The 13,271-nt window shown below is 43.4% G+C and overlaps 1 protein-coding gene across 1 annotated transcript; it reads right to left on the bottom strand.

The window, feature by feature from the left end:
• Window positions 1-293: 293 nt before the first annotated feature.
• Window positions 294-13,204, bottom strand: ESD (esterase D). Its single transcript, XM_035110199.2, has 9 exons — window positions 13,048-13,204; window positions 11,359-11,434; window positions 9,790-9,878; window positions 7,221-7,319; window positions 6,592-6,716; window positions 5,714-5,833; window positions 4,447-4,545; window positions 2,921-3,088; window positions 294-500 (listed from the first exon to the last, which is right to left on the bottom strand). The coding sequence occupies exons 2-9, from the start codon at window positions 11,424-11,426 to the stop codon at window positions 420-422; spliced, it is 849 nt and encodes a 282-aa protein (XP_034966090.1). The 5' UTR covers window positions 11,427-11,434; window positions 13,048-13,204; the 3' UTR covers window positions 294-419.
• Window positions 13,205-13,271: the final 67 nt, after the last annotated feature.

Genomic DNA, 13,271 nt, shown 5'->3' with positions numbered 1-13,271 from the left:
GGAACGGGGGGACTATGATTCTGTGTGTTCTACCAGGCAGCCTAAATTCTAGTTCTGAATGCAGGATCCAAAATACCACTTTCAAAATATCCTTTCCCCCTGTTACAAGCAGGCTTGCGTTGACACACACAACTATGAGCAAGCCCCACACAAACAGGGGAAGATGTTTGCCAGTTCTATAGTTTGGATAAAGCAGTGTAGCTATAATATAACTAGAAATGCTTTCAGCTTAGAATGGTAACTTTACAGTGATATTCCCAAATGTGATTAAATTAATTCACATCAGACAAGGTATATTCCAAGTGTTTATTCTGAGGCATAAAATCAGGACTTCATTTCAATACACTGATTCACGTACTTTTTCGTTAATTTCCACTGATTATCTTCCAATTGTTTTGTACTGTCAGGTGATACTCGAGTCAAGCATTGAGGTATTTTGCATGGTGCCTGATATGGTCGTTAATGAATGTTGCTATAAAGTAGTAACTGTGATCATAGCCCTGGGGAGGGGGGAAAGAAATCAAATGGTTTCAAAGGCCAAATCCATAGCCAACATTTGTTCAAAAGCATTGTTTTTTACAGTACTATTCAGAGACAGCAGTACTGAAGAAGGAAGTAGCTGGAAAATTCGCCTTGGGTTCAGCGTACACTTTCAGTGTAATCAATTATCTAACCATCATCTACCTCTCTGTTGACAGAGGAAGGTATCATCTACCTTTAAAGGAAACTTGTCATAACAACTTAAGATGTGCCCTTATAGACTGACAGAGGGATATAAGTGTAAATATTGCACAATACTGCAATCCTTTGGAACGTGTCACAGTGGCGCTGGTGGCTACTCTAGAGTAACGACTCCTCACAGCTCTGCATTTTATCCTTTTATTGGTGCAGTCTATTTACAGTGTTTAAGCAGTGCTATATACATGTTGACAGTACATGTTGTCAGTCTGGCGCAGAACCTCCGAATGGAGATTCCCGCGTCTTTCTCCAGCAAAGTAGCCTGGGGATACTAAATCTCCGCCCCCGGTGCTTCTTACGCAATTCCGGGGTCGCCGGGATCGGTCTTCGTCCCGCGGTTTCCCTGCTTCCCCCTTGCTTTCCCAAGCGGTGCCGTGGCTCAGCTATCCTGCCTGAGCCCTGGCTTCTGCTTCCTGATTCCCCGCTAGAAACATCCCACTCCCCACTCCCACTTGCACTGGGCGAGGAGCTCGTGTTCAAGATGGGAGGGGGCTGTCTATAGCTTCTGTCCCTCACAGTACGTTAGGTAAAGGTAAAGGGACCCCTGACCATTAGGTCCAGTCGTGACCGACTCTGGGGTTGCGCGCTCATCTCGCATTATTGGCCGAGGGAGCCAGCGTATAGCTTCCGGGTCATGTGGCCAGCATGACAAAGCCGCTTCTGGCAAACCAGAGCAGCACATGGAAACGCCGTTTACCTTCCCGCTGTAGCGGTTCCTATTTATCTACTTGCATTTTGACGTGCTTTCGAACTGCTAGGTTGGCAGGAGCTGGGACCAAGCAACGGGAGCTCACCCCGTCACAGGGATTCGAACCGCCAACCTTCTGATCAGCAAGCCCTAGGCTCAGTGGTTTAACCACAGCGCCACCTGGGTCCCTTTTTTTGGTACGTTACTTCAACACAATTTAAGAAAAATGGTTCATCTTGTTCAGCAATGTCTACACTGACTGGCTGTGGCTCTCCAGGGCTTCAGATAAGGGAAAGTTCCCAACCCTACCTGGAGAAGCCGGGGATTGAAATTGGGACCTTCTGCACGCAGAGCAGAACACAGGAACTCAGGAAGCTACCTTATCCTGAGTTACATCACTGACCCATTTACAATGGCTGGCAGTAGCTCTCCGGGGTTTCAGAAATGGGATCATGCCAGGTTCAAGGTTCTTGTATTAATTTACAAAGCCCGGAACAACTTAGGTCCAGGGTACCTCAGGGATTGGCTGAAACCTTGTACCACAGCTCAGTCAGGAGCACTGTTATTCATTTCCAAAGCTGGTGAGGCTCGTTGGATGACAATGAGAAACCGAGCCTTTAATGCAATCAAACCAGTCCTAATAACACCCAGAGCGGAGTGGGTGGCACTGTGGCCTAAACCGCTGAGCCCCTTGGGCTTGCTGATTGGAAGGTCAGCGGTTTGAATCCACTCCCGTTGCTCTGTCCCAGCTCCTGCCAACCTAGCAGTTCGAAAGCACACCAGTGCAAGTAGAAAAATAGGTACTGCTGCGGCAGGAAAGTAAACGGTGTTTCCGTGTGCTCTGGTTTCTGTCACAGTGTCCCGTTGTGCCAGAAGCGGTTTAGTCATGCTGGCCACATGACCCGGAAAGCTGTCTGTGGACAAACGCCAGCTCCCTCGGCCTGAAAGCGAGATGAGCGCTGCAAACCCATAGTCGCCTTTGACTGACTTAACAGTCCAGGGGTCCTTTACCTTTTTTTTATCTAAGAACACCCACTCAAGAGAGATTCAGCAGGCACCTTCTTAGCCAGCTAGTAAATGTCTGCTGAAAATGTTTCTATTACACAAGGCCTATGCAGGTTCCTTACAGGTTTTAATGGGGGCCTTTTCAACTACTGTTCATGGATCCTCTTCCATGAGGAAAAGCTGCTTTTATTTTGTCAAGCCGTCAGGAATTAACAAGTTGCATTTGTTTGTTTGTTTACTGTTTGCTCTTTATTTGTTTGAAAGTGTTTTGGGTTGTTTTGCTGATTTATTTTTAATTCTTTAAAAGAATGTATTATTCTTTAAATTGGTGTAGTGGCATTTTTTTGAGATGTGTGTGAGTGAATGAGAGAGGGGAACAGGCAATAAACCTGAATATGATAATAATACTGCCTCAGGAGGCAAAGATAAGCATCATCGACCTTTATTATTGAAAATTTAACACAAGACTCAAAATGTTTAGGACATTACCTGCTGCATTCTGAAGACCACTGGGATTTTGCGCTCTGTGCAGGCAGCAATGAAATTATCAGGCAGCAATTGCCCTGCTGTAAGGAACTGGTCGTCTTTCCCTTGATCAATCAGAATGTCCAAAGAGGGGCCTTGGTAGGACTTCACAATATGTGTAGCATCGTAAGCCTGCAACAGATAAAGATACATTCACTTCTAAAAACTGCAGCACCCAGACAAGAGGTTATCCATATTGACCTTTCCTCCACACTTTCCAGGCATAATCTGCACTTTAAAGCTCTGTGTCTGATTGCTCTTTGTAGGCTTCAGAGCTTTTCCTGCAAAAACTGCTCTTCAAATCTAAATCAGAGCAAAGGGCAATCCACAGAAAATTTGAATTGCCATTCATTGCACTTCAGCTTTAATGAGTGGGTTTTCACAGGGAAAGGGGGGGGGTATAGTGCTTAGACATGCAGCTTTAAAGCATGAGCCTGTGCCTGAAAACAGCAGGGCAAAAGGTAAGTGTGGATAAGCCCAAGATCTCACAATACTGGAAAAACAATAACCAACAGAAAGAGTCACAATTCCTATCTAATTTACAGTCAATTCCAAATTAAAATGCAATGCTGACCAGGCTCACATTCATATTACACACAGATTTATTTTGCAGTGGACATAAGGAATAGAAAGTCAACAGCAGATAAATTGATTTATGCTGATGGATGGAGTTTCGGACATTCTTTGGTTGACTGGTAAGAATGACATCACTGTGAGCAAGAAAGTGGACTTTTAAGCGTAACAGCAGCAGCATAAGAGGCAGATTTGCTGTAGAGTGAATGTGTTCAGGAGCCCATTTGCCCTTCCCCCTGAAAACTTAACGCTGCCACTATTTCCTAGCCTGTCTAGGCAAATGTTTTGGACCAGAGATTGGGAGTAGCCAAGGAAAGGACCACAATTCTGGCTTGCTTGTTCTTTATGAGCCACCCCATTTTCTTATTTTTCAACTCCAACACGGGAGGATGCTGGAAACATTTCTGCCAAGAACCACCATTCCTCCTGTACTCCAGAAGGCTTTACAGTGTTACAACCACGAGAATGAAATGTACAGGGGTAAGCAATGCCAGCAAGGGCGCCACCTAGGGGGAGTTGGGGGGGGCTAAGGCCATCCCATATATAAGGAGGGGGCCGGGTCCCCTCAAAATTCCATGGCGGTCATGCACACATGCCACGCAATGTGCTCATCTCACTTGCACACGCAGTACGACACGCTCACATCATGCACGCAAGCTGCACCATGTTAAATATATCATGGCATTTACCTAATTGTAAGACCTGCTAAGGAACAGACCATTGTTAATATGTCCTGATATGTAAAACCACAGAATCCAAAGAGAGTGCACTTCCTTTTCCCCATGACTATATAATTTTATACCCCTTTTCAAGACTGCACCCAACCTGCCTTGCCTTAAAAAAAATCTATATTGATGAAGCAGTTTGATGGTGCTTCTGTGGTTATTCTACACCATGCTGATATTTCAAGTACATACCTCCCATTCGGTTACATTCGACCCCAGGTATCCACTAAAAGCTTTCTTCCCCCACGGGCACTGAATCGGGTTGCAGATTGGCGCAAAGGCTGAAACAGACTAGTTAGAAATGGAAGATTCAAGGAAAACAAAGTGACTGTGTTAATATCTGAATCTAGATTTCCCCCAGCAACTCTGAATTTTTAAAAACTGCATTTGTAAAGTTGTAGAAAACAGCATGGTTCTAGCAAATAACTGCTTATTTTCACCTTTTGTCATGTGTAGGAAAGCACAGTGCAAACCCATCTTGTCCTGGTGTGCAGACATGTATAGACGTAACATAACACAATTTTTATTTACTTTATTTGTTTCTGTCCCCTTTTATCATCACATCTTCATAGGATTGTGCCATATTTCAATTTGCACCACCTATTAATTGTAAACATCCAGAATGCCAATCTACTATATACAGTGGTTGTTGTTGTTGTTGTTTAGTTGTGTCCAACTCTTCATGACCCCATGGACCATAGCACGCCAGGCACTCCTGTCTTCCACTGCCTCCCACAGTTTGGTCAAACTCATGTTCGTAGCTTCGAGAACACTTCTCCTAGTGCCCTCAATCTTTCCCAGCATCAGGGTCTTTTCCAGGGAGTCTTCTCTTCTCATGAGGTGGCCAAAGTATTGGAGCCTCAGCTTCAGGATCTGTCCTTCCAGTGAGCACTCAGGGCTGATTTCCTTCATATACAGTGGTACCTCAGTTTTTGAGCATCTCAGAAGCCGAACATTTCGGTTTTCGAACGCCGAAAACCCGGACGTAATTGCTTCCGTTTTCGAACGCTTTTCGGAAGTTGAACAGCTTCCGCTGAGTTTTTTTTCTTCCCAATTTCCCCCATTTAAATTGCAGACTGCCCTTTGCGCCTTGGTTTTTCGAACGTTTCGGAAGTCAAATGGTCTTCCGGAACAGATTACATTTGAAAACTGAGGTACCACTGTATTTTGGAAAGTTGTTTGATATGTATTTGGACATCTCTTAAAATAGCATAACTAGATTTTACATGATGGTTCCTGCTATCAAGGAGCAGGTTTTTGTCTATGTTTGGATACAATCAGACAGCATTTTGAATCAAGATGGTGCACTGAATTTGACCACTGATTTAAAAACTGCACTGATAAAGGTGACTGCATCTCTTACATTTTCAGGGTAAATTTTCTTAACATTATCTCTCTTTGCATCATTATTTAATTCCTTTACTTTATTTGATATACATTAAATAATTCAGAATCTTACTTTGTATTTTCCGGGATTCTTCAGAGCAAGGATTAGAGCACCATGACCCCCCATTGAATGGCCGGAAATAGAAATCCTTCCAGAGTCAACTGGGAAATTGGCATTTATCAGATTAGGTAACTGGAAGATGTCAATGAAAGGAAACAGATGTGAGTATATTAACATTCTGACCTACACAGGATAAAAATAAAGTGCAACTAGGGTCCATCTCTAGAGATCAATGGCTCTTGCCTTTGTCCAACACTTTATCAAAGAAGAGCACACATGCTACCCAATAAGCTTTCTGTGGGATATATTGGCTACAAAGAAACAGGGAAACTATCAGTAAACTACTCAACTTGGGGAGATTTTACTATAACAGTTTCAGGGGTATATGAAGGCATATTCAGGGGTATATGAAGTATATGAAGGCAGAGCAAGTTTAAAGAAGCAGTGCTATTGCCTGCACACTTAAAGAGACACCAGGCCTTTCACTTGCCTTTGGTGATGTTGAGCAAAGTTAGGGAAGATGATAAAAGTCCATAAGGAATTACAGGGTACCATATTACAGAATTTCTCAGAGCAGAACATTAGACCCTCAGAGCTTGAGTGCAGGTGAGAAAATGTGTGAGAGGAAATGCAGGACAAATTTACAGGTGCCTTATTTTCTCAGAGATAAAGTGCAACTACCAATGTCAGATCTTGCCAATACACACACAGTCGGGTGTAAAGATTTTTCTCTGTGTGTCCAGAAGGATACTCATATGTATCTGACCATCAGACTTACAGTAGAAGGACGGGGGAGAAAAAGTTGGGGAACCCACACCTTGTATTATATCCCATTCTATATTTACATCAAGAGAATTGTACACAAGCACGTTAACCAAGCCAAAAGTCACCTCATCCTTTATGTAAGAGTACATGCGATAATTCGTTTTCCACGGATCTTCAGTGGCATCCACGTAAAAACCAGCTCCAGTGCCAAAATCCCAGCTCTCATCTTCTCCTTTAATATTGCATCCACCTACCATGGAAAGAAAGTCTACGCTGATAATCACCATTCACAGCAGAGGAGTGGCACTTTTGCTTTATGTTCAAGGGCCTTTATGTGCATGCCTCTCTTTGCTTGGCAAAGGGTTGCCAGGCAGAATAGTCTACCTGGTAACCAGGAAAACCTTGCACACTTAGATGGACTTTACTAGATGAAGAGCTAAAAGTGCATGCAACTGTCTAACCAATTGTGGGGCAATAAAAGGCAGATCTTAAGTGTGTGCTGTTCCCCACCCCACACCCCACCGCCCAGGAGGAAGATGCATTTACAGGAAAATCTGCTTATCAATACTGTATCTGTGCTGATCTGGCAACTACTAGAACTGCACAGGAAAACATCTGAATATCAGATGGATACAAATGAACAATACTCTAGGTTTGTACACAAAGTTTGGCTTAACTTACTAGTAATACACACAGCTACGTAACAGCAATAATTAAAAGCAATTAATTTGATGTTCATTGGCCTAGCACTTACGTGGGCTGGTATCTGGGGCAACCACAACAAGGCCTTGTTCAGCTGCAGCTTGATGGAAACCTGCTTTCGTTGTGAAATTTTGTTCTGTGCACGTTAATCCTGAAAAGACAGAAGAGGATTGTAATGGCAAGAGCACTGCCAATAGGGTTCTGGCTCAGAAGCTATCCAAGTGAGCCTGCGTGTTTTAGCCCAAAAGTAAGAGGATACACTTTCCACTTTGAACCATTGTTTATATACTTTGATATTATTGGGCCTAAGTATCTAAATTGATTAGCTTCAAAGTATAACTTAAAAAACGATTTCCCCCATCTTCCCAGTGATAGATATTTATACTACAACAGGGCCTTTTGTTGTTGCTGCTGTTCCAGATTTTCTCTTTCAGAAAGATTCCAAGCATTTTTGCCACTCATTTAGCTGTTCCCCTAGATAAATGTCTCCCCTAGGAAGAACAAAAAAAATAAGTAAACCTAGGAACAACAACAATTAATGACAGCTTCTCCCCTTTAATTTTCAGAATTCCCCCCCCCCCAACATAAAGAGCCATAACTTGCCACTTTCAGCCTATTTATTTATTTATAATCTGGACTTTCAGATACTGTACATAAATTGCATGTGGCAAAGTGGCATATTCAAAGCATTTGATTATTTCTCTTCTCTTCTTTTGGTGGAATATGATGGAATAAAATATATGATTTTTTACAATTTACTTGTAATTCTGCCACAATGCAAAAGTTATTCAATTACTGTTTAATTGCAGGGTTGTTTTAGTAAACATTTTCTTCATTACATTTTTATTAATGTACCAGTAGACAAAGAAAACAAAAAAGACATTGTGTTGACAGTGAATATTTTTTTATTACACATAAGGTCTCATTCATTGCTGAAGAGTAAAGAGAGTTCCACTAGACCTGAAATGCTACCATGTTTAAATTAATCCTAATAATACCAGTAGCTAAGAATTTCCGCACCTACTTAAAAGAAGGGGAAACAGATTTTTATGAAAAGGTGTTTCTTTGCAATCACACTGACCAATTTACTGCCAGTTTTTCTGACTGTGCTGTTTGCCAGTTTTTGGAGTGTCTTCCTTGAGTGGCAGATTTGAAAAGCGCCTACCATTTTTAACAATCTTCATGAGGACAGTTCCTACCAGGACATGACAGATAATGCTCTGAGGGCTGCTAGTTAGGGAGAGCAGTGCCAAAGTTGGAACAGGGGGTGCGATCCATTGGACTATTACAAATATTCTGTCAAACATCTTAGACAGAATATACATCTGGCACTAATGCACAACCCCACCACATATGGGTGAGTGACTGTCTATTCTTTGTTAATTATGTGGGGTATAAATACCATAACGGGCTATGTGGCACCTCATTTACAGCACCGTTCTCACTGGAGCAAGATGCCACCTGGGTGTGAACTTCAACACTGATTCTCTAAATTCTGGCTGAAGCAGTTGTAAGGAAACTTTCTAATTTAACACAAAAGCTGAGTCTCTTAGGGTGTCAAATTTTGTCCAGCGCCTAACAGCATCTTGCAGAAAGAGATGTGCCGCAAATTATCTTATCTATAAGCCTTTATCGAAGCTCAGCTGACAATATAAGCAAGGCAGTCTGGCTTTATCACCAAATCACACATGTATCTAGATCAGGGCAGTCCAGCTTTTCATACCAAGTGGACCACAATAGCACTCAGACATGGAACCTGTGGACCGCAAACTGTTTTGCCACATGGAGCAAGGGGAGCAAGTCAAAACTGACACTCCGCTGCCAGTCCTTGTGCTGCCTTCCAAAAAAAAAAAAGAGTAAGAAAGGTGTTGGGCTTTGGGAAGGAGGTGTAAGGCTCTGGCAGGGTCCCAGAGCCCTCCCACCTCCTTCCCAAAGCTGGGAAAGTGCTTACAAGGTTTTGGGAAGGAGGCAGGAGGACTCTAGGACCCTCTCAGAGCCCTCACACCTCCTTCCCAAAGTCCAGAGCCTGGCTTACCCAGCTTTGGGAAGGAGGCACAATGACTGGAGGGGGGCAGAAAATGGTGCAGAGGGCTGCCAAAAAAGGCATTGAAGGCTGTGAGTTGGACCAACCTGATCTAGATGATAATCTACAAAAACACTCTGCAATCTTGTCTGGGCTATAAGATTGATGGAGGGGGGGCCTTCTTGCTGTCTCCCTGGCAGGTGCTGCTCTCTGTATAGGGATGCAACATAAGGCTCCCTTGGTATGAAAAATCCCATTTTCCTAGTGACACAGACAACATTTTTGGTAAGCTTCTGTCACTACCTCAAGACACTTTTGTTTCCCCAGGCTTCAGACTTATGGTAGGCCCATTTAGCTTGCTGTGATCTATGGAGTTTTGACGCTGCACTGTTTCGTAGAATTTATGTTTTCATTTCTTTTAAAAATATTTTATTTGTTGTTTGATCTCTTCCTGGAAACCACTGTGATAATTTTTTTGATGAAAAGTAGTATATGAATCTATGAAATAACTATAAGAAGAAGCCTACTCAAATCACACCTACAACATATTTGAATTAATTTTAACCACCTTTTTCAAGGGCCACTTCAGATTACTCACCTGAGAGCCAGTATAATACAGGGCATTTCTCAGTTTCTGCTTTGGGTGGCAGATAAACCCCAAACTTCATTTTGCATTTCAGCTCAACGCTGTTGACAACAAAATGCAGTTAACATGGACCAACGAAACTGGACAAAAAGAATGTCGTTTATAATAAACTGCAACCTCCAATCAGAGTTGCCAGAAGCTAATACTCAAGCCGCATGCTTTATTTAACTACTTAAGAGTGTTTTTGTTCCCCCATGGAAATCAGTGCAACTAATTCAGTCAAGGCAAGTAGAGACAGCAGACAACTGGAGCTGCCACAAGAAGGGACAGGATGCAGATTATCAAAGAGGGTCTACCTGAGCATCCAAGAATGCAAAAGTAGACACATGAGGGACCGGGCATAGAGACTGAAGGGAAAGAGTGGAGCACAGTATTATACCTGGGGTGGGTGTGGCTAATATGTGGCCCTCCAGATATTGGACTACAGCTCCCATCATCCCTGCCCATTGATCATGCTGGTTGGGGCTGATGGGAGCTGGAGTTCAACAGCATCTGGAGGGAGACAGGTTTCCCACCCCTGCAATGGACAACTGGACTTTCACGGAAAAAGCAAGGAAGATGTAGTGATGGTTAAGCTACTAAAAATGTACTGTAATTAACATTGAAGAACAATAGGATGTTTTCTCAGTACTTTGGTATGACACCAAAGCCTAAATATCAACAGAACTGCTACGGTATATGCAAAATTGTAGTCTGCCAAAAAAACATCAGGAAGGGGCAAAAATGAATATGCATTTGTTTAGTACTGTAATTAAGGGACCCAGGTGGCGCTGTGGGTTAAATCACAGAGTCTAGGGCTTGCTGATCAGAAGGTCGGCGGTTCGAATCCCTGCAACGGGGTGAGCTCCTGTTGCTCGGTCCCAGCTCCTGCCCACCTAGCAGTTCGAAAGCATGTCAAAGTGCAAGTAGATAAATAGGGACCGCTCCGGCGGGAAGGTAAACGGCGTTTCCGTGCGCTGCTCTGGTTCGCCAGAAGCAGCTTTGTCATGCTGGCCACATGACCCGGAAGCTGTCTGCGGACAAACGCCGGCTCCCACGGCCTATAGAGCGAGATGAGCGCCGCAACCCCAGAGTCGGACACGACTGGACCTGATGGTCAGGGGCCCCTTTACCTTTACCTAGTACTGTAATTAGCTGTTGTCCAGCCCCAAGCACATAGGGACAAATATTCTAAACTTTATTGGCTATGGGTTATATAGTGGGTAGGTTTCACCCAAAGGCTTCTGCTATGGCACAGGGCAGGTGCAGGAGGAGAGGGAGGAAACCCCCTTGCACTAGTGCTAATCCTTGCACTACCATTTTTATTTAGCTGAATACTGCCCAGTGGGTATAGGCCTGCAGCATAAAGGTGCTATTCAGTGTTAGTCCTACTCAAGAATAGGTCAATTCAAGTTAATGGACATGGCTAACTTAGGTTCATTCATTTCAGTGGGTCTACTCAACTAAGGACGTAGCTGAATACAACCCTAACCCCAGGGTTGTAAAATATCCTTTAAAAAAATACATGAATAAAACATTTACCTGTCATGCTCAAACACTTTCTGAAAACCACCAAAGCATTTATTGCTAGAAATTTCTTTCAAGGCCATGATCTCCGCTGGAAACAAAGGGAGGAAACTGTTTTAGAGTTGTATTTATTTACTAAATTTGTAAAACACGCTTCACTACATTATGGTATTGAATTCTATAGCTGAATTTACAGCAGCATCATAACAATAAGATAATTCAGGCTGAAAATATATACACTTAACTGGGAGTAAGTTGCATTAAACTCAGGAGGGCTAACGTAGGAGTAAGCATGCATGTAAATGCACCGTAAAGCTTCTACAACAGATAAAGGATTTTTCCTACCAACCTACAGTTTGTCTTCACAATGCCATCATCCCTAATTATTCACAACACCAACACACACAGAGACAGAGAGATTCTTCAATATAAAGATTCAGGTTTCAGAAGGCAGAAAACTGAGACATAACTGTGTGCTTTTATTTGGCAAGTTTGCCTTTGTTTTCCTGATTTTACAAGCCTGTTTGCAGAGCCTAGAAAACAGGATTTCCTTTCTTGGTTCCCAAACTGCTGTGATGCCCAGTCCAAGGACAGTGGTCAATTTGATCCAATGAGATATTTCTTCCTTAATCCAAGGTGCAGCTGGAGGTGGCTGTGCCACCGAAGAGAATGTATTCCAGGACTCAACTTTTACTATTCTACCGGTATCACGTTCCTAGCATGGGAGGGGATCTAGAACCGAGCCTGCCAAAAATCAAATTGTTCAATTAACCTTTGGCCAGGTTGGAAAAGATTCTGTTTGAGAAGTTGCTAACAGGGAGTTGAAATCATGCTGTTTGAGGGCAGGGGAACATTTTACTGCTTGTGCTCTTTCACGCCCTTTTATTGCCACATATGGTCAGTGCTATCATTAGGCCAACCAGACAGCCACCTAAGGTGCAAACCTCCTTTGAGGGGCACAGTTTTATACAGATTAGTTTATAAATTTCTGACAATATTTTATTTTTAGTTTTTATTTTGAAGTTTTTTAAATCATTGCAAGACATTCATTTTTGAAAATTGCAGCGAGCGATTTTTGGTGTGCGTGCAAATAGCCTTGCCAAGGGCATAAAATAGCCTGGCAGTGGGCACTGGGTACAGTAATGTACTGTTAAACCTGCATTTTAAAATGTTTGTGTTTTTTTAATTGTCCATGGGTTTTGTTTTGTTTTGACTTTGGTTGTAAATCCTTTCAGGGCTTCTTATCCAGTGGGAATCAAAGAACCCGTAGAGTTGGAAGGGACCCCGGGTCATACAGTCATGCAGGAATCTCAACTAAAGCATCCGTGACAGTTGGCTATTCAACCTCTGCACAAACCCAAAGGTCTCGTGGTTCGAGACCCCACCCCCCTGGGGAAAGCCGTGGGCAAAAGATTCCTGCATTTGCAAGGGGCTGGACTAGATGGCCCAACACTACAATTCTCTTAAGTATAAAGGGAAGTGTAAATGGAATAAACCTAAACTTTGCCTGGCCAGCAGTGGACAAATTGGTTCCTTTATTAATTCCCCAAAACTGAGCAACACACAACATACGCGCACGCGCGCTTGCTTTGCAAACTGCCTCAGCCATAGGCTGCGTCTGCCTGTCCAAGTGAAACCAGCACCAGGGAAAGCAAATGCGGTGTGTGGAAAAGAGGGAGCTATCCTTTCTCTGGAGGCACTTACCGTCCTCCCCGGCTGCTTTTTTGAGCTCCGCGGGTGGGTCAGGGCCCCTGCTAGGCGACACCAAACTCCCCTCAAAAAGTTGGCCTTGCCTCTCTCTTGACAAGGGTCCGTTTTGCTTTTCCACACAGACACACAGGCTCTCTTTTTCTCTGGCGCCGTAGGGCTTCCTGGGAATTGTAGTCCCTTCCCCGCGTACTTTCCCTTGCTATGAGCGACCTAGGGAA

This window comes from Zootoca vivipara, chromosome 3 (assembly GCF_963506605.1).
Source record: "Zootoca vivipara chromosome 3, rZooViv1.1, whole genome shotgun sequence".
NCBI classification, from domain to species: Eukaryota; Metazoa; Chordata; class Lepidosauria; order Squamata; family Lacertidae; genus Zootoca; species Zootoca vivipara.
This window is presented reverse-complemented; position numbering and strand designations above follow the sequence as displayed.